The 21,470-nt window shown below is 47.2% G+C and overlaps 1 protein-coding gene across 1 annotated transcript in view; it reads left to right on the plus strand.

Moving 5' to 3' along the window:
* Positions 1-21,470, plus strand: part of Ttl (tubulin tyrosine ligase) — a 34,723-nt gene that overhangs the window by 10,046 nt on the left and 3,207 nt on the right. Inside the window, exons 3-6 of the mRNA XM_026379969.2 lie at positions 501-733; positions 8,685-8,820; positions 9,714-9,983; positions 17,246-17,389. Of these exons, the coding sequence (XP_026235754.1) occupies positions 501-733; positions 8,685-8,820; positions 9,714-9,983; positions 17,246-17,389 (783 nt within the window). The remainder of the gene's footprint in view (positions 1-500; positions 734-8,684; positions 8,821-9,713; positions 9,984-17,245; positions 17,390-21,470) is intronic.

Raw genomic sequence — 21,470 nt, forward strand, 5'->3', positions numbered from 1 at the left:
TCCCAACCTGTTTGTTGAAAAGGTGTTTTATTCAGAGTTAGGTCAAGTTGGGTGTCCTTAGAAATCCCTTTACTGCTCAAGTTCTGGGCAGTAAGCCTCCTCCCCCATATTTGGGATTGAACCCAGGACTAGGCAGGTCCTCTGAGGCTGAGCTATAAACTCAGCCCTTTTTATTTTGTGTTTGACCAGTTGTCCACGCTGGATTTGGACTTTTTCTCCTCCTGCCTTAGCCTTCTGGGTAGCTGGGCTTATAGGTGTGTGGCACTGCACCTGGCCGGCAGGAGGTCCTGTGGATGCACCGGGCATGCCTTTACTATTGCATGTAGTAGCTGCAGCATGGTAGAGGTCTGTCCAGGGAGGCCGAGAGGAAGCGGAGGGGAAAGGAGGAGACCAGGCCATGGCTTGACTCCTTGGAAACCCCTGAAGGGAACGCAGTGTCTTTTCTGTACAGGGTGACAGCGGGCACTCAGAAAGGAGCCTGACCCTCTGTCCTCTGCTAGGCTGATCAAGACAAGCCCAGAGCTGGCTGAGTCCTGCACCTGGTTCCCCGAGTCCTATGTGATTTACCCAACTAATCTCAAGACCCCAGTTGCTCCAGCACAGAATGGAATTCAGCCACCCGTCAATAACTCCAGGACGGATGAGAGAGAGTTCTTCCTGGCTTCCTATAACAGAAAGAAAGAGGACGGGGAGGGCAACGTGTGGATTGCAAAGTCATCAGCAGGCGCCAAAGGTGAGTTGGCCTGGCCGTCCCCTCTGTTCCTCTGTACTGGCACTTGAGATTCTAATGACACACTCAGGTGGATGCCTAGTCAGATCTGAACTCAGGGCCCATGGACCACATCTTGTTTTAAATGCCCGTTTGTGTGGTAGTGCCTTCTAAATCCTCTCTCTGCTCCAGGACTTCCCTTGAAGCTCCTGATGCCGTGTCACCCTCTCCATCTCTAAGTGGCATTTCCAACTTGTCTGATACAGAACTCCTCGTGTCCTGCCCAGCTCCGCCCTCCCAGCCTGCTCCTCTTTTGTCCCGTCTTCTTGGTGTTTGTCCCAAGAGCCCCAGAGCCAGCTTCACCCTTGATATCTAAACCTAAAGCGTTAAGTCTTGCTGGTGCAACCTTCAGTTTGGACTCTGGATCAGGCTTCTTCTTGCCATTTCCACTGTTCCCACCCTAACTCAAAGCCGCCATCCTCCCAGGCTCTAATCGCAGTGCCCATCCACAGCCGGTTCCCCCAGACAGAGGGATGTTTCACAAACGTAAATCTGATCAGGTCACTTCCTGACTTACCAGCTGGCTTCCTAATGCAATCACAGTCATTCCAGGTCCCTGATGGCTGCCCACGCCACTGCACATGTCCCCATATCTCTGATCTCACCTCCTTCTATTCTGGGCCTTGCTCACTGTGTTGTAGCCACAAAGACGGCCTCATGTCCCTCAGATGCTCTAAATTTGTCTCGGGGCCTGGATGTGCTGACGTGGATTATTTGGTTTCTGAGCTCAGCTGTTGCCTTGCCAGAGAAGCCTCTTCTGTCTAAATAGCCTCTAGCCCATCACTTCCTGTCTCCCCATCCAGCTCTATAATACATAACCTGCCTGTCTCCCCCAGCATAGTACAAACCCCGTACCCACAGCTCTTGTTGGTCTCCATCCCTCCTTGCAGTCGCTCCGTGGTGTGTGTTGAATGACTGCCTCGGAGGGCTGAGGTTTGTGATTTCAACTCAGGCTTAAAGTAGAGGCAGCTTCCAAGGCAGCAGGCACATCAGTGGCCTCTCTGTAAGTACTGTCGTATACTCTTTTAAAAGCCATTCCATTTTGAACTTCCTATTCTTTGGAAGACCATCTGGCCCTTGGTACTCACTCCTGTCCCTGGTCCAACCGACCTCCCCTTCCTTTCCACCCACCATGATGCAGGTGGGCATCACCTGGAGGCTCGTGAAAGAGGGAGAATTGGGCTCTTGCCTCTGTGGGTGCCTCCCCCACTTTTCTGACTCCTTTGCACTGTCTTCTTGAGTACTGTCCCCAGTAAAGGGGGCACTTGGAAGGGGAAATGGTCATCCATGGTATTCCAGATTCCTCCTGTGGATTTGAACTTGGAGTTAGGATGGCCACTGGGAGGACCTCTGATGGTCCCTTGACCCTCTCTAAGACCAGACAGAGGGACACCATGCAGCAGGGAGAGGTAAAGAGGGGATAAAACGTCCGTCAAAGGACTTTTGCTGTGAGTTGAGGAGGTGAGTGGTGTGTGTTAGCTTTGTTTAGGAATCACAGGATGAACAGATGGTGTCTGTTCTTCTTAATACCCACCATGTGCTTGGTGTCATGGCTCAGCCTTGAAACCGTGTCCTGTATGAAGCTGCTTCACATCCAGCAGCCCTCTGATCCGAGGTCACCTTCACATCTCTCTGGGAGTTCTGCTCCCTGTCCTCCTGTTCCGGGCCATTCTCCAACGTTTACATGGAACTTCCCAGACAGAGAGACTATTAAAGCCCACCTCAGACGGTGTCTCGTCTGTGCCCGGCACTGTCTGCCCCTGCTAGGACAGGAGCTGGCATCCAGCAAAGGTTCAGGATCTGCACCGAGTACAAGAGTGCTTGGACATGCAGGAATAAGGAGGTGGACGAGGCACATGTGGCTTTTTGCCCTCAAGGACCCAAAGTCTAGTCAACAAGAAGGTTAGTGAGGCATCTATTTCCAGAATTTGAAATAGGAATGGGTCAGGTGGGCAGGGACCATGACTATGAAGCTTCTCAAAGATCCTTGTGGCTCTGGAAGCTGGGGCAGGAAGATCACAAATTCAAAACTAGCCTCAGCAGCTCAGTGAGACCCTGTCTCTAAATAAAATACAAAATCGAGCTGGGGATGGGGCTCAGTGATTGAGTGCCCCTGAGTTCAATCCCTGGTCCCCTGCCTCTGCCTCCCCCCGCCAAAAAAAGAAATGCAGTAAATGCAGGTAAAAAACCCATAGAAACATGCTACACCAGTATCCAAAAATTACTAAATAAATTTAAATTTTATGTACCATTTTACAGCTGCAAAATAAAAAAAAAAAAAAAAAAAAAAAAGTGTTAGTGACACTGTTGCTGAAAGTTGGTAGTGAACTGCTCTGCTGGTGAGAATCCACAGCCTATTGAAAAAGCATGGAACCCCCTCAGGGCCATAAGGACTTCCCATAATTAGTCCCAGTCATCTCATTCTGAAAGTCTACTCCAAGAAATATTTCATGGGCTGGGGTTGTGGCTCAGCGGTAGAGCACTTGCCTCTCATGTGTGAGACCCTGGGTTCGATCTTCAGAACCTCATAAAAATAAATAAACAAAAATAAAGATATTGTGCCCATGTATAACTAAAAAAATATTCAAAAAAAGAAATATTTCGTCTGCTGCAGACATTCACTACTCTGTTATCTGTAATACCAAAATAAATATTTTTTAGAAACAAATCCATTGTCTAAGTCAATAAACAAGTGTGTGTGTATTTTTTTTTTTATTTCCGCACAATGGGATTCTTTAGAGCTATTAACATAAGTGTGAAGTTCACATAGAACAGTGGAAATACTGATAACATAAAGTGAAAAAGAATCTGCCATGAGTTCCCTGTGACTGACCAGGCTCTGTCCAGGTGCACAGGAAGGTGATATGAAAAAATAAAATTAATTAATTAGAATAAAATATGGTTAACTTTTCAATTTTTTTGTTAAAAGTTATAAAACTTACAAAAATATATCTACTGAACTCCTTCCCTTTCCCCCACTATTTTTTCCTTATCTGCCAGCGTTAAGTATATTGGTTTTCAATAAGAAATAATTTCCATAAGGAAATTACACAAGGAAAACAAGGTTGGAGCTGATGGGAGGGAAGGGGGCTACCCTGTGCCGCAGAGCATCTGCAGGACGGTCAGGGAAGCGCATTGGGGTGCTCACTCTGGAGGAGGTTTGCTGACAGGTACAGAGGACGGAGCATGAAGCCTGAACTTGAGAACTGGTAGCTGGAACGAAATTGGAACCAGCAAGTCCGTGTGTGGTTCCTGAGGGAGGTGTGACAGAGTCACGGTTGCAAAAGAGAAGAAGGGCACTTTCCATGTTGCTTTGCAGTTTCCAAGAGCCCAACCAAATGGGGGGACTAGTGACAGAAACAGGCAGTCAAGAATGGGGTGCTCTGAGGAAAGATGGGTCACGGAATTAATGAACAAATGGCATTCGTGTGTACTGAAGGTATCAGATCCACATGGAGATGAGCTATGAATCCAAGGACTGGTGGGAGGGCCCCAGTGAGTGAGCTCAGCAATGTACAGTCTATGAGATCCACACACAAAAAGACAATTGTGTGGAAACCGAAACTAAAACTGTATCATTTACAGTTACCTCAGAGAAAATGAGGTGCTTGGGTCTCAATTTGACAAAACATCTATAGGTTCTGAATGCTTAAAAAAAAAAATTAGAAATTATGGAAGATGCCAAACAGCACCTAAAAAAATGAGCAGACGGAAAGTGTGCGTATTTCCAGTTCACTTAAAGAGGACTCATTGTACTATGGTTATACATCAGTCAATCCTTTTAAATTTCAGAGAAGGCATAAAGCTTGGGCCACTATCTTGAAGGCTTGGATCCTGCAACTGAGTTGAGGAAGGCTCGGTGTAGTCCTGAAGACGCTGACAGGGCAGTTGAGTTGACTAGAATACCAGCCAATCCTCTATAGGCATCCTCACTGCCAAAACCATGAAGCCAACATAAATTCTAGGTCTTATGCTGACATTAAGATTACGAGAGATGAGGTGCCTTATTCGATGGACTACTTTGCATGCACAGGAAATTTTGATAAGCAAAAATTCTTATTCCTGGAAAATTTGATATGTTAGGAATAGATTTACATAGTAAGATGTCAGCAGTTACCCTTTTCTGTGTTGAAATATCTGAAAAATATCTTTGAATTTTTCCCACAGATGCCAGATTAAGATGAATAGACTGTTGTTGATTGTGGTGGTGGTGTGTGCATGCGTGTGTTCCACAGTTGTACGAAGTCTCGAGCACTCCCTATTGTGTGGAAAGCACTCAATAAATATTTATGGAAAAAAAAATGAGCAGACGGACTGTTCATGGATCTCAGAACTCCACATAGTAAAGATGTCTGCAGGGTTACTGTCACTCCACTGGGACATCAGCAAAATGGGCATAAAGATTCATAAGGAAGCACACAGGCCCTAGGATAGCGTCAACAATCTTGTAAAAGAAGAATGACTAGAAGTCATCACTGTGACCAATGTCAAGGTGTGAAGCTGGGGTGCTCAGTGCCCTGGGGTGCTCAGTGCCGGGGGAGGTGGGGGGCACTCAGTGTCCTGCTGCGTTGTCGAAGGAATAGAAATGCAATCAGTGGAGCAGGACAGAGAGCTCAGGAGTAGACCAAGTACAAATGCCCACCGAGTTTTGACAGAGATCCCAAAGCCATTCAATAGAAGGAGAAGCTTTTCAACAAATGCAGCCAGACAAGGTGGATATCCATAGGCAAAAATAATCAACCCAAACTCGCCTCAACAAACCTCACCCCTTGACTAACTTAATTAATGTAAAAAACTAACTCAAAATGGATCATGGAATTAAATGTTAAATTAAATATTTTGGATGGAGAATAGCAGGTAGCACTTGGCAAAGAATTCCTTTTGGGGAGTGGGTGTGGTGGGGGGAGGGGACTGGGGATTGAATCCAGAGGCGCTCAACCACTAAGCTACATCTCCAGCCCTTTTTTGTATTTTATTTAGAGACAGGGTCTCTCTGAGTTGCATAGGGCCTCACTAAGTTCCTGAGGCTGACCTTGAACTCATGATCCTCCTGCCTCAGCCTCCCGAGCCACTGGGATGACAGGTGCGCCACCATAGTGTGGCAAAAAGTTCTTCAACTTGTTGCCATAGGTACAGTCCACAAAAGCAAAAATTAAATAATTGAAACTCATCAAAATATCACTTTTGCTCTGTAAAATACATCTTTAAAAGGACAAAAAGACAAGTTACAGATGGAAGAAAGGATTTGTAACTCCTGTACATGACAGGGGACCCAGGTCTGGAAAATGTAAATGACTTTCAAAACCAGCAGCCAACAGCAGACACCCCATCTGATGAGAAGATGGGCCAGAAGAATGTGGACATACTTTTCATTGAAGAGGCTACGCAGGCAGAAGATAAGCAAAGGAAAAGATTTCTCCAAATGATTAACTATTAGAAAAATGTAAATTAAAACCACGAGCTGTCACTTTATTCCTATTGAAGTGGCTAAAATAAGTATTAATTATAGCGATAGGTTGCCAGTCTCTGGGACAGCTGGAGCACTCAACCTTTCTAGTTGGAATGTGAAGTGGCACAGCCTCTCTGGGTGGATAAAAAGAGCCAAAAAACTTGGCAGTTTCTTATACAGTAAGCATTAGATCTGGGCACAGTGAGGAGCACCTGAGCTCTGGCACTCGGCAAGGGTAGAAGGAGGATCACTTGAGCCCAGCAGTTTGAGGCCAGCCTGGGTGACATAGCAACAACAATGACAAAAAAGCAAAAAGAAAATCCAAAACTAAACAAGCTTGAACCTGCAACTACCGTGCCACCCAGTATTGGCACACTCCCGGCCCGTGTCCTGGAGAGGTTTAAACTCAGGTTCCCACGACAGCCTGTGTGCGATTCTTCATCGAAGCTTTGTTTGAGGCTCAAACTAGAAACGATGCAGATGTCCTTCAACAGGTGAATGATCAAACAGGACAGTTGATACCACAGAAGTCTGCCCAGCAGCGACGGAACCAGGGAATGATGCCAAGTGGAGAAAGCTGGTCCTGCAGGAGCACATCCTGGATGACTCTATTTGTATACCATTTTGTTTTAGCTGAACTAGGGACTGAACCTGGGATGCTCTACCACTGAGCCACACCTCCAGCCCTTTTTATTTTTTATTTTAAGACAAGGTATTGGGCTGGGGATGTGGCTCAAGCGGTAGCGCGCTCGCCTGGCATGCGTGCGGCCCGGGTTCGATCCTCAGCACCACATATCAACAAAGATGTTGTGTCCGCCGAGAACTAAAAAATAAATATTAAAAAAAAATTCTCTCTGTCTCTCTCCCCTCTCTCACTCTCTCTTTAAAAAAAAAAAAAAAAAAAGGGGTATTGGGCTGGGGATGTGGCTCAAGCGGTAGCGCGCTCGCCTGGCATGCGTGCGGCCCGGGTTCGATCCTCAGCACCACATACCAACAAAGATGTTGTGTCCGCCGAGAACTAAGAAATAAATATTAAAAAATTCTCTCTCTCTCTCTCCTCTCTCACTCTCTCTTTAAAAAAAAAAAAAAAAAAAAGACAAGGTATCACTAAGTTGCTGAGGCTGGCCTCAAACCCGAGACCCTCCTACCTCACCTTCCCGAGTCTCTGGGATTACAGGCGTGCACCACTGCTCCTGGCTAGTATGACATTTTGAAATGACAAAATTATAGAAATGGAGAACGGATTGGTGGTTACCAGGATGAGGATGGGTTGCGGGAGGGAGGAAGGTGTGGCCTTACGAAGACGGCACAAGGGATCTGTGCCACAATGGCATTGTTGAGAATTGAAGATATTTACAAATCATGTCTGATAAGGGACCTGTGTCTAGAGCACAACACACACATACACCTACACACACGTACCTCTTATGACTCAATGATACAAAGACAATTAACCCAATTGAAAATGTACAGATTAGTTAATAAACATATAGGAACATGTTCAACATGACTAGTTGCTAGGGAAATGCAAATTGAAACCACATAAGATACCACTTCATAGGCACGTACACACGTACTCCAGGAGGGCTCTAATCAAGAAGACGGGAGATAACCAGCGTTGGTGAGAAGCTGAAGACATTGGCACCCTCAGACACTGCTGGTGGGAATGTGCCGTGGTCCAGCCATTTTGGTAGAGTCTTGTACTCCTTCATAAAGTTAAACAGCTGCCTGGCGCAGTGGCACATGCTTGTAATCCCAGCAGCTCGGGAGGCTGAAGCAAGATTGAGAGTTCAAAACCAACCTCAGCAACTTAATGAGACCCTAAGCAATTTAGTGAGACCCTGTCTCTAATTAAAAAATAAAGAGGGCTACAGATGTGGCTCAGTGGTTAAGTGCCCTTGGGTTCAATCCCCTGTACCAAAAAAAGAAAAATAATGGGTGAATATTATGATAGGTTACATCTTAATTAAACTGTTCAAAAGGACATATTGTATCACTTGTTTGATGTGTAGGAACAATTTAAGCGTATCCATTTTTTTATTGCTATGCCACAAGAACATCCCTACACATTTGCATTTATGCCTCTACCTTTCTGATATTTCTGTAAGGTAGTGTTAGAAGTGAATTTATTGGTCGTATGCGCTACAGTCTTTATGGTGGCCACTGACCTGGAGTACATGACCTTTGGTTCAAGGGTTTAAACAGTGTGGGTGTCTGTAAAACTAAAATGTTACATTGGAACCTGCCAGTATGGTGATGAGAACCTATGTGGCCCAAGAGTCAGTTGGGTAACGCCAGGTGCTCTCATGGGGACAGGGGAGAGGGAGGGGCCTGCAGGAGGGAAGGGAGGGAGGGGACCCGTGAGCAGGCCAGCGAGAGCCTCCTTCTGCGGGGTCTGTCTCTGGCTCTGGGGAGCCCCTTGCCCTTGGCCTGAGCTGCACTGGGGTGTGTCTTCTTCTCTGCCAGGCGAAGGCATCCTCATCTCCTCTGAGGCTTCCGAGCTTCTGGATTTCATAGACAACCAGGGCCAAGTGCACGTGATCCAGAAGTACCTTGAGCACCCTCTGCTTCTCGAGCCGGGTCACCGCAAGTTCGACATTCGGTAATGCTTTGGGGTCCGCATCTTGTTTTCCTCCACCTGGAGGGAACGGGAGGGGGTCCAGGGTCTGGTGGGAGGTGGGACGTGCAATATGAGCAGGTGTTTTATTGAATGCAGAAGAAGGGAACCGAGCTCTACTGAATTTTCTACTTTAGTATTTCTTCTTTCTAGGAAACGTCACTAAGGTGATGGGTTTTATTTTTTTGAATGCATTCTCTGTTAGGAAGGGGCTTGTGGGTGCAGAGAGGAGTATAAGTGCACAGGGCCTCCTTGTGGAGGAAGCTGAGAGAGGTACGTGGGACCCACAATCCAGACACAGTGCACTGTGACGCTGCCAAGCTGTTGGTCCCCACTTCATTATTGGTGTCATGCTTTTTACGAATGTCATGTGCATACCTGGATTCTCAGTTTCTGAGCAAGGGCCTGTCATGCAGGAAGAATTGATGTGGTGCTTTCTAGAGCCAAACGGCCTCTCCCCAGCTTGCCCTTGACCTTGCCTTCAGCTCTTGTCTCCCTGAGGCCTTCACAATGACTTGCTGCTTCTCAGACATCAGCCGGAGTTGGATCAGCTTCCTGAGGAGCCCTGGTCCTCTGCAAACACCGAAGGGGCAAAGCGAGGCTTTATAGGGTATCCTCAAAATCTACCCAGATCTTTGCAAAATGCTGTCTTTTTAATGGATTCAAGTCTCCACGTCGTCGTTTATGGTGATGACCCACCATTGTGGCTAACTCACAGTTTGCCTTATATAACTCCAGAACCCACCTTGCTCCCACTTGCCCACCTCACACACCATAGAGAGATAGCCGATGCCTACGGTTTTGCTCCAAATGCTGCGTGCACCTACTGCGTGAGAGGCTGATCGGAACCCGGATAACAGTGCTTGTGTTGATTGCAGAAGCTGGGTCTTGGTGGACCACGAGTATAACATCTACCTCTACCGGGAGGGTGTGCTCCGCACTGCGTCCGAGCCGTATCACGTTGACGACTTCCAAGACAAGACCTGCCACTTGACCAACCACTGCATTCAGAAGGAGTACTCCAAGAATTACGGCAAGTACGAGGAAGGGAACGAGATGTTCTTCGAGGAGTTCAACCAGTACCTGACGAGTGCTCTGAACATCACCTTGGAGAGCAGTATCTTACAACAGATCAAACATATCATCAGGTAACGCCCCGCGCCTTCTCAGTTTTTTCCCAGCAGCCTTGAGTGTTCATGCTGCTGAAAGAATCATTCCACTTAGGTTGTCTAATTTATGGGCAAAAGTCATTGGTGATGATAATTTTCATTTTAATACCTGTAGGACCTGTAATGATGTCCCTTTTTTCACTCCAGATATTGATCATTTATATTTCCTCTCTACTTGGAGGGATTGGCTAGAGGGTTAATTTTTCAAAAAAAAAGCTTTTGACTTTATGGATTTTTCTCTATTTTTTCCAATTTCTTTGATCTATGCTTTTTTCATTTTGGCTTCTCAGGGGGAATTAATTTCCTCTTCTTTTGTTTCTTAAGGTGAATGTTTAGATCATTGAATGGAGAGATTTCTTTTTAAAAAAACAACCACCACCATTTGGTGCCTACAGTTTTCTTCCCGCTTCTGCATTAGCTGCATCCTACTGATGTTCTGTTCTTATTCTATTATTTGTACTGAAATATTTTTAAATTTCCCCTATGACTTCATCCTTGACTCACGTGAGACTTAAAAAATTTGGTCTTAATATCCAAATATTTGAGGATTCCCTAGTAATTCCATTATGGTCACAGGGACATACCTGAAATATGGTTTCATTTTTTAAAATTTTGTTGAGATTGGTTCTGTGGCCCAGAGTGTGGCCGGTCACAGTGCACTGAGAGGCGTGCGGTGCTGTCCCTGGGTGAGTTCCCCAGCGCCCGCCTGTCGGGTCGAAGCTGAAGATGTCGCCTGAGTCCCCCCTCCTTGCTGACTGCCCTGCCTGTTCCGATCCTCGTCACAAGCAGGAGTGTTGGCATCCTGGGCGAGGTCCTGGGTTGGCTGGTACCTCCTTTCAACTGTTCTGGGTTTTCTTCATCTGTCTGGGGCTCTGTTGTTAGGTGCACCTGTGTTTAGGACTGTCCCTTTTTGAACTGGCCATTTGTCAGTGTGTAACTGTCTGTGTCTCCGGGGGTCCTTGTTTATTCTCTCTGATTTGGGTCACGGCCGCCTACTTTCTTCTGATTCATGTTTCCGTGGTGTGTTTCATCTCACTCCTTTATTTTTACCTTTATTTTCTATATATGGTTGAGTTTTCAATCTTTTTTTTTTTTTTTTTTTTGGTACCAAGGATTGAACTTGGGGACACTTGGCCACTGAGCCACATCCCCAGCCCTATGTTGTATTTTATTTTGAGTCAGGGTCTCACTGAATTGCTTAGTGCCTCACTGTTGCTGAGGCTGGCTTTGAACTTTCACCTGGCTGCTTTTTTTTTTAAATCTTACTCTAATATGATACTCTTTTAATTAGTTGATACCTTTGAAACAATGTAATTATTGATTTGGTTGGGAGCACATTTACCATCTTATCACCTATTGTCTGTTTGTCTTGTCTTTTTTTAACCTCTCCTTTTCCTGCTTTCTTTTGAATTATTTGTATGTGATTTTAAAATTTCATTTTAATTTTTCTGCTGAGTGTTTGGCTGTCTGTCTCCCTCTTCTGTACCAGGAGTTGAACCCAGGGATGCTTAACCACTGAGCCACATTCCCCTCTTTATGTTTTATTCAGAGACAGGGTCTTGCTGAGTTGCTGAGGTGGCCTTTGAACTTGTGATCCTTCTGCCTCAGCCTCCCGAGCCACTGGGATCACAGGCGTGTGTCACCACGCCTGGCTGGCTCTCTCTCTTTGGTTTTTTGTTTTGTTTTGTCTTGTTTAGTGGCTGATTTAAGGATTAACTACATACCTAATATTTCACAGCCTTTCTAGAATCAGTAATTCACCACTTCAAATAAACTTCCAGTTTAGTAACTCTGCCCTCTATTGTGATTTTCACGTTTTTTACATCTGCTTTACTGAAATCTACTGTGCATGTTATTTGCTATCAACAGTTATATGTATTTCCAGACGTGTTAGATTTTCAGGTTGAATTTTTATATAAGTGAAACTATGTATAAATCCAGATAAGAGGAGGAAATATTCTTTTTTGTTGCCTCAGACTCTTCCCATTTCTTTTGCTCTTCCTTCAGTTCTGAATTCTTCTCTGACATAATTTTCCTTCAGACTTTTGAAGCAGTTTTGCTGGTGATAAATCCTAGTTTCCCATCATCTGAGAATGTGTTTATTTCAGCTTATTCCTGAAGGATATTTTTATGAGATTTACACAAACATAATGTGAAGCCAGAAGTACAAGCTGGGTGCAAGATGCACATAGACTGATCCCTTTGGAACGAGCTGAAGAGCATGCATTGAGCAGGCAGCCCTGCTGTATTATGTAGAGGACTGTGTGGGTCTGGCAGAAGCAGGAGGAGAAACCAGGAATGCAGAGCAAAGTCAATGAGGGCCGCAGTTTCCTCTGGCCGGGAGGCAGGGGCTAAGACACTGGGAGGAGCACTGGGTGTTCATCAGTTTCACACACATCCATACATATGAATTTTTTTTTTTAGGTGCCGGGCTTGAACCCAGGGGTGCTTTACCACTGAGCCACACCCCCACCCTGTCTATTTTTGAGACAGGGTCTGGCTAAGTTGCTGAGGCTGGCCTTGAACTTGTGGTCCTCATGTTGGGAGTCGCCCCGGCTCCAAAGACTAACTTCCCCATCCCCCAAGAAGAGCCGTCCAATGGTGAGCCCTGCTGGCTCACCTGATCCTTACCCACCAATCAGATTAGCCCTGCTGGCTCACCTGATCCTTACCCACCAATCAGACTAGCCCTGCTGCTCACCTGATCCTTAGTCACCAATAAAAAAGCACCCCATGCCAACTATCAAACCACCCCCGGCTCTATAAATATGCAGAGCTGTTCCTCAATAAATGGGCATTTTTTCCGACAGTAAGCCTTGATCGTTCTTTCACCTCATGCCTCAGCCTCCTAAGTTGCTAGGATTACAGGCGTGTGCCATTGTGCCTGGTTGTTTTAGCACTTAAAAAGTAAGGTCTGCTTGTGATGGATTATCTCAGTTGTTATGATGATGCTGTCTTTCGTCTGTTGTTTGAGGACATTTTTCTCTGGAAATCCATGTCCAGTTTGAAGGTGGCATGTCATCGTCACTTGGCTTTGATCCTTCTTCTGAGAAGCCAGCAGGAAGCACAGTGCTGCTCTTGTCGCCGTCTTTCTGCTTTTGTGTTTCCTCTTTGCTGATTTTTATGGATTTTGCTGAGACCCATGTGTGATTTTCCTGTTCCTGTTCCTGCTCTGGCGTCTCACTCCTATGGCTTTCCTGTGCCACTTTCTCTCCTGACGGTCCCACTCCTGCTTTTCTCCCAGTCTTTGTTTGCTACCAAAACCTGTCAAGACATTTTAAAGAGTTAAAAGCTTTCGGAATCTGCTGTTAGTCTCCCCTGTTGAGTTCACGCCTCTCGTTTTTGGGCTTAGTTCTAAGGTTTGCTTCTTTTCTTTCAAGCTACAGTTCTCATGAGATGCTCCCACTTCTCTCTTATTTTTTTGAATTTGTCATTGGCAATTCTTTAACATCCTTGTCTGATAACTACAAAATCTGGACTACCCCTGGCTAGTGCCTGTGCCCTGGGGGCTGGACCTGGCTAAATGCCTATTTTCTTAAGGTCTATGAGCTAAGAATGTTTTTTGAATTATTTTTTAAATGGTGTAGTCGGGCAGGATGGTGCACATCTATAATCCCAGCTACACGAGGCAGATGGATGGCAAGTTCCAGGACAACCTAGCAACTTAGCAAGACTCTGTCTCAAAATAAAAAATAAAAAGGGTTGTGGGTACAGCACAGTGGTAGAGCAGTTCTGGATTTTATCCCAAGTGCCACATAAATAAATAAAAACTTTAAGGATTGTAAAAGAAAGAGAGGAAGAAAAAGGAGACAGAAAAGCTTATGCAACAGAGACTATATGTAGCCTGCAAAACCTAAGATATTTACTGTTGGGTCCTTTGTAAAAAACATCTGCCTGCCCCTGATGTCTAGGTCTGTATCTATTTTTTTTTCTCTTGGTCTATTTCTTAATATGTCTCGAAATAATTTTTTAGTACTAATTTATTACAAATGTTTACTAAATCCAGTCAAGGAATTTTTTAAACGAAGTTTAACATGAATGAAGTGTGCTATTTGTAAGTTTTTAATTATGCACACACTTTCTGAACCATGATGCAAATTAAGATCTAAATCAGGGCTGGGGATGTGGCTCAAGCGGTAGCGCGCTCACCTGGCATGCATGCGGCCCAGGTTCGATCCTCAGCACCACATACCAACAAAGATGTTGTGTCCGCCGAGAACTAAAAAAATAAATATTAAAAAATTCTCTCTCTCTCTCTCTCTCTCTTCCTCTCTCACTCTCTCTTTAAAAAAAAAAATCTAAATCATTTATAGCACCTCTGAACCCCCTTAAAAAATGATGTACTCTCTGCCAAAGGTAGCCACTCTTCTGACTTTTGTCGCCATAGGTTCCTTTTTGCTTGTTCTTAAACCTTATGTGAATGGAGTGCTACATGGTCTCTGTATTAGCTCATTGGTGTTTGACTCTGTTATGCAATAGAGACTATATGTAGCCTGTGGTGTGGTGTTGCCCACACTGCTGCACAGAGCAGTAGTTGGTCCTTCTTTACTGCTGTGTAATATTCCACCATGTGAATATCCCAGAGTTTATCCTTCTATAACTGACAGGCTTCTGGGTTTGACTTCTTATATTTTAGACCTACAATCTCCCTGGGATTGTTCTATATTAGGCTTCTTGCTTTTCCACAAGGATATCTTAGGGAGCCAAGACCATTTTCCCCTGCCATTGCCCTGCGCAGACCCTGAGTTACCAGTCAGGGCCAGTTGCCGGAGGGTCTGTTCCGGGGTCTCCCTTATATTTTAGTCTGTTCATCTGCCTTGTCACTGCCGCCCTGTCGCAGTGCCCGAGACTTCCCTTGATGTCTTCTTACAGAGTACCTCAGAGGAATTCAGGGCTTGGAGTCCCAATTTTTTTTCCAGGGATTATAGATGATTAAAATTCTGATACCAGATAAGTAAGCTGTGCAGGGGGGAGGATTCCTGTTTAGTCAGGGGGTGTGTGGAAGCACAAGGGCCCTTCCTGGCTGCTCCTGCTTTTCAGGGAGTGCTGCTCCCAGGTGCTCTGAACAGCATTCCCACCCACCCCCCACCCCCTCCCAGTCCCCCTGGCTGCCCCCCACCTGCATGCTGCGGAGCATCCCCCACACCGCTCTCAGGTTCTCTCCTTAGTCACCCTCCCCTGCCTGCCCACTCTAGCCAAAAAAGATGCAGAGTCTGAGGATGAAAAACTGCGATTCACCAACCATCCATCTGGAGCTCCCAGCAGATGAAGTCCAAGGTTTCGCTTTGGTTTGGCTCTGGCTCCGTTTTTCCTTTCCTTGGAGAGTGTAATACTGTTTTTACTTTTTATGCTTCTCAATTGTTGGTCTCTCTCATCTATTGAACTTTTCTTAATTATAACATTTTAAAGGCTATTTTCATTAAAATATCTTTGGGTCTTCTCTCCTAGAGCAGAGATAAGATTTGTTTTGAAGCAGCATCTCACTGTGTTGCCCGGGCTGGTCTCAAAATTCCCAGGTTAACTGATCCTCCAGCCTAGGCCTCCCGAATAGCTGGGACAGTGAGTGTGCCCCATCATGCCCCGGCCATTATGTTTTAAAATGTGATGTGCGATTTGCCAGCCTGGGTTAAAAATTCATGGCTACGGCGTGGTGGCACATGCCTGATACCAATGACTCTGGAGCTGAGGCAAGAGGTTCACAAGTTCAAAGCCAGCCTCAGCAGCTTAGCGGGGCCTTAGCAATTTAGCAAGACCCTGTCTCAAAATAAAACTTAAAAACGGCTGGGATGTGGCTCAGTGGTTAAGCCCCTCTGGTTCAATCCCTGGTACCAGGAAAAGGAAAAAAAAAAAAAAAGGTGGATGGCTAACCTTCCCAAAATGGATTTCAAAGGTTTAAACATCTGTAGAAACAGTTCTCTCTTTGGGTGAGAAAGAAATAAAAGAAGATAGAAATTGGGGGTGGCTGTTGGAGGAGGGCTGGGGATAAGACCTGGCCTGCGTTCAAGGCCTCAGTTCCTCTTGAAGTCATGTGAGGGTGTATCTTAAAGTTGGTCACGAGGAAGCCCCTTCCCTTCTAAACCTACATCTGATGGAAGGACGGTTGTCTCTGGTGATACCAGAGTCACATTTTATTTACTAGGGTAAACATTTTGCCACATCCAGCGGAGGGAAAAAAGTCAGAAAGATCTTCATAAAACAGAACAGCCGAAGGTTCCTGGGATGTTTGTACTAGAGGACGGTGTCATCTAGAAATAATAAATGTGTTATTGTTACTATTGGTGAGTTAATGAAATGTGCTGTTCTTAAGAGTAACGTTTATTAAGTGGATTGTCGGTACCAGAGTTGGGCCAGGTTCCTTAGAGCATTATCTCAGTGAACTCTCAACAGTAGGTGTAGGTGGTATTTTCCTTATGTCATAGGTAAGGAAATCAACGTTTGGCTTAGAAAGGTTAAGAACATACCAGGTGTAGTAGCACACACCTGTGATCCCAGCGACTCAGGAGGCTGAGGCAGGAGGATTGCAAGTTCAAGGCCAACCTGGGCAACTGAGCAAGATCCTGCCTCAAAATAAAAGATAAAAAGGGCTGGGCGTGGAACCCAGTGGTCGAGTGCCCTGGGGTTCAGTCCCTGATACCACAGCAATGACAACAAAAATGTAAAAGAACTTGTCCCACATTATAGCCTGACTGCAGACTCATGTTCCTGAGATTCACTTTCAACTTCTTTCTGAGTCTCTGAAATCCATTAGTATTTTCAAATAGTAGTTGATGCTGATAGTAACTCAGTGCTGTATCTCAGCATTTAGTGTTAATGTGGACAGCTCTGAAATCCTTTAATTAGCAATAATTGGGCTGTAGAACCAGAGCTAGCAAAAGAAATGAATGAGGCCAGCCTTCTTTCTGCAAATGTTGAAAATCTGCAAATCTCCAACAAAGGAGATTCATATTTTACAGATGGAAGTACAGGACACATGTGGCGGCATCCCCAGTTGGTGACATCTGCAGTTGCAGAGGCATCAGTGCCTTGTGCTGAGCTGCCTACCAGGCCTGGGACAGCAGCCTTTGCCTGGAGAACATGGGTGCAGATTCCAGCAACCTGCCTGCTGAGTAGCCTGCTCTGGGTGACCTCTTGGGTCAGTGTTGAAGGGAGGGTTCGGTTGAAGCTGATGTTCATATGCAGCTGACAGTCATTCCTCCACACACCCACCCGCCGTTCAGCAAGCTCCCCTCCTCTCCCTGCAGGAGCTGCCTCCTGAGTGTGGAGCCAGCCATCAGCACCAAACACCTGCCCTACCAGAGCTTCCAGCTCTTTGGCTTCGACTTCATGGTGGACGAGGAGCTGAAGGTCTGGCTCATCGAGGTCAACGGCGCCCCTGCTTGTGCTCAGTAAGCCTGAGGGTGTGCTGGGGAGGGCTGGGTGGTCGTGCACTTGGGATAGTTTGACTGAAGGTTCATACTGACCCTTTGCTGCTGCCCCAGGGTGTGCCACACAGGCAGGGGTCTTGGGGAGGAGCTGGCTGATGGGGGGCTTAGCTGTGCCATTTGCTTGCCCATTTCCTCATGTGGTCGCCAGGTGGGTGGCAGATGCCACGAGAGCTTGCAGCAAAACTAATAGTGGCAGAGAGACCCCCTCATGTGGCAGGTGGCATGGGCAGGATCCTGCCAGGAGGGGAGACGGGAGGTTCAGGTTCAGACGACCTCAGGCAGGAGGTTGTCTGAGAAGGCACCTGGACACCATGGAGCGGGAGCAGGCACGCAAGGAGAGAGTGTCAGGGCATGGGGACGGCTTGCAGACGGGAGGCAGCGTCCAGGGGGACAGCACCCTGTGCTGGGCTCCGGGCAGGTCTGGGAGATGCTCAGGTGGACGGAAGCTGCCCGGGGTCTCCCGTTCCTTCCCGCAGCAGCAGTACTTGCGCTGTGTGCGGAGGGGTGAAAGGTGGAGGTGGGAAGCACGTTGGGATCTTCTGTGGAAGGACCCAGGTATGGCGCAGGTCAAGGAGACAGAATCCGCCGCAGTCCTGATGCCTCTGAAGACCCGCTTTCATGCCAGTAGGACCCTCTCATGGCTCCGTGTCCCCTGTTGGGGAAATGGGGGTGATTTTCCAATGAGCAGCGTGAACCATTTGTGGTTTAAGGGCTAGCCTTGGTCACCTGCCTGATGACTGACAGGAGTGGTTCCACCTACCTGTCACTCCCTGCAGCTGACACAGGCTCCCTAGGTCACACACCCTGGCGAGGGAGCAGAGGCCCTGGCCCAGGCCTCGGTGGAGAGGAGCTGTGGACAAGGTGAGGGGCCAGGTACGGGTACCACCAGGACGAGAGCGAGGAGGAGGGTCAAGGGGTGTCACTGAGCCGAAGGCCCAGTGGGAACTGAGGTCCCCTGGGGGTGGGAGCAGAAGGTCTTCATGCTCCCCTTCTCCACCTCCGCAGTAGTGGGCCCTGTGACTCCTGTGTCCTTCTGTCAGAGTGGCCCTGTTCCATGCTCTGCACTGCCCTCCCTCCTCTTGCCCTTCCTACTCCCTCATCTTGCTGCCTGGCTCCTCCCACACAGATTGTCTCAGCTCTTCATTCCTGGGAGGATGTCGGATCCTGGGAGGATGTCGTAGGCAGCCCCTTCGCCCTCCTCTCCACAGACTACCCCGCCTCTGGGGCTGGAAGGCCACCACCCTGTCCCCACGGTCTAAGTGGGAAGTGGACACAGAACCTTCCTCCCCTGCGGGCACCCTCAGCTTTGCCCCCTAAGCCATGGGCTCTGCCTCCCACCTCCCTGTCCTCTGCCTTCCTCTGCCACCAGTACTGACGCTCTGGCAGGTCATCTCCCATCACCACGGAGGCTGTTCCGAAGAGCCCCCTGGGTCTGCACTGCGCCATAAAATACACCCTCCTCAGTGCAGCCAGAGCGGAAACATGGAAACCAGATCTTGGGTTGCACTTGAGATTGGAACCAGACCCCGCCCTCCCTCCTGAGGGCTGCTGCCCACTGTCCAGCTTTGGGGGCCTGTGTGCTGGCTATAATCCCTATGTAGAGCCCCCTCCGCCACCATCAGTCTCACCATGACCTGCTCCTTCTCTGCCAAAATGGCATCTCAAGGAGCCATCCCTGGACAATCCCAATATCCTCCAGCCAGAGTCTTAGTAATCCCCTTCATGTGGCAATTGACTAGCTTCTGTTCCTTTCTAGGTGGCATAGACCATGAGGGGCTGGCCTGGGTTCTTGTTATCACTCAGTTTTGGAGCCCAGCACTGCCGGGCACTCAGTTCTCTATAAGCATTGGTTGGATGAACAGACACGTGTTCCTGGTTAGCACTGCACCTCCACGAGTTAGTAATTGCAGTACAGACATCATAATATCACCTTTCTACTACCTAGTGGCTTTGGTGGGAGATTTACTTATGTTTGGCCCACCCTTACACATCAGCGGAGATGGGGGCAGTGGAGGGGGCTCTCTATGGAGAGCTCTGAGAGTATCCAGATGGGGCCTCTGAGTGCCATAGTGTGTACTGAAGTCAAGGGTGCCGTTGCATCTTGGTGGTGGGTCAGGGAACAGGATGTAGAATGCAGTCAGACGTACAAGTATAACGTGTAGAAAACAAAGAAGGGGACCCTGCCGTGTGGAGGGGGAGTGATTCTGTTTTGGTTTGTTCTTGAAGCTTATTTGGATATTAATGAAGCAGTTCCCGCCTATAGGGTGAAAACCCTTGAGCAGGGCCCCGGCAGCAGTACTGGAAGGCTAGTGTGCCTCTTCTACCCCATGAGGAGTTCAGGATGGATGCCCTGTTATCCCAAGGCGGCCAGCACCTTGCTTGGTAATTTTTCCTGCTCAGGAAGGGCTAAGCCACCTGAGAAAATAAAGTCTGAAATACTTAGTGAAGAAATAAAAGACAAAGTGAGAATTACAGTTTTAAGAGACATGGAGACCCTGATAGGTCCAGCCCTCATAGGAGCTGGAGCTGAACAACTAGAAAATGGCTCAGGCGGTGTAAGGGGGCATGTCAAAGGCAGGGGTGAGGTTTCAGGGGTGGAGTCTTGCTTCATGAGGTTTTGCAGTCAGCAGGTTGATGGGCATCTTGGCAGGCTACACCCATCTCTGAGAGGCTATGGGGCTCCAGCAGGTCACCCCATCCATCTGTGTGGGACCTGGCAGAGCTGAGTGTCTGGGCCATCTTTAAGCAGTATTGCCGCTGTTAAGTCCTATAATACCAGATTTTCCTATTTCCTGGCTGTGATGCCTGTTTGGTCTACACATAGTCCACAGATGGCTCTCGACACCCAAAGGGGAGGGTGGAGGAACAGCAACTTCTCCCCAATTAACCCAGAGTGTGAGGCAGTGTGAGGCAGTGCTCCGACGTCCTGCCCACCAGCAGCAGCCCTGTGTTCCAGTGGAGACTTGCCGCTTCCCTGAAGAGCCGTGCCGAGCAGGGCCCCAGGCCTCACAGCTTGCCTCAGTGCTCTGTCTTTTCTGGGCTCTTCTCCCTGGCTCCTCAGCCGCCACTCCATTTCTGCTGGAGTCCCTCTGCTCGGTCTTGGTGGGAGTGGCAGGGTCTCAGGACAGGTAAAGAAGAGTGTCCCCAAGGAAGTCCACTTAGGGAAGGAGACAGATGCTACCCAGGTTATAGTATTATGAGTATATTTCAAGTATAGCAATAGAAAAGTGAACAGATGTTGTCTTTTTAATTTTTTTTATAGTTGTTGATGGACTTTTATTGCATTCATTTATCTGTATGTGGTGCTGAGAATCAAACCCAGTGCTTCACACATGTGAGGCAAGCACTCTACCACTGAGCCACAACCCCAGCCCAGATACTGTCTTTTTGGTACATGATTTTGCATAGGGTGGGGTCTTACCCGTGTACTGGGTCTGGAGGCTACCCGAGCCTCCTCCATGAGGTAGGAGCCAGGGCCCTGAGGTCTTGTTCTTGTGCTGAAAGAAGTGTCTTTTCAATGCCTGTTCACTTGTTCACCAAGGAGGAGGAAGAGAAGGGGAAGCTGAGGTGGGTCCTCTCCTGGAAGGGCAGATGACTCTCATGCTGTTGAAATTGCCTGTCTTCCCCGTGGTTAGAACAGGAGTGGTCTGATCGGTTCACCCAGCGGGTCTTTGGAGCTGTAGATCAATGGCAGAGCACTTGCCTGGCATGCTTGAGGCACAGGGTTCAATCCTTAGCGCCACTTAAAAATAAACAAGTAAAATAAAGGCATACTGTCCATCTACAACTACAAAGAAAAAAAAGAAAAAGAAAAAGAAGCTATTTGTTGAGATAATTCATTACTTTCTTTTTCTTTTTCTTTTTTTTTTTTTGGCATTGGGAGAACTCAGGGACACTTAATGCTGAGCCACATCCCAGCCCTTTTTTGTATTTTTTTTTTTTTTTTAACAGACAGGATCTCACTGAGTTGCTTAGGACCTCGGTAGATTACTGAGGCTGTGTTTGAACTTGTGATCCTCCTGCCTCAGCCTGCTGCGCAACT

Source organism: Urocitellus parryii, chromosome 12 (genome assembly GCF_045843805.1).
Source record: "Urocitellus parryii isolate mUroPar1 chromosome 12, mUroPar1.hap1, whole genome shotgun sequence".
NCBI classification, from domain to species: domain Eukaryota; kingdom Metazoa; phylum Chordata; class Mammalia; order Rodentia; family Sciuridae; genus Urocitellus; species Urocitellus parryii.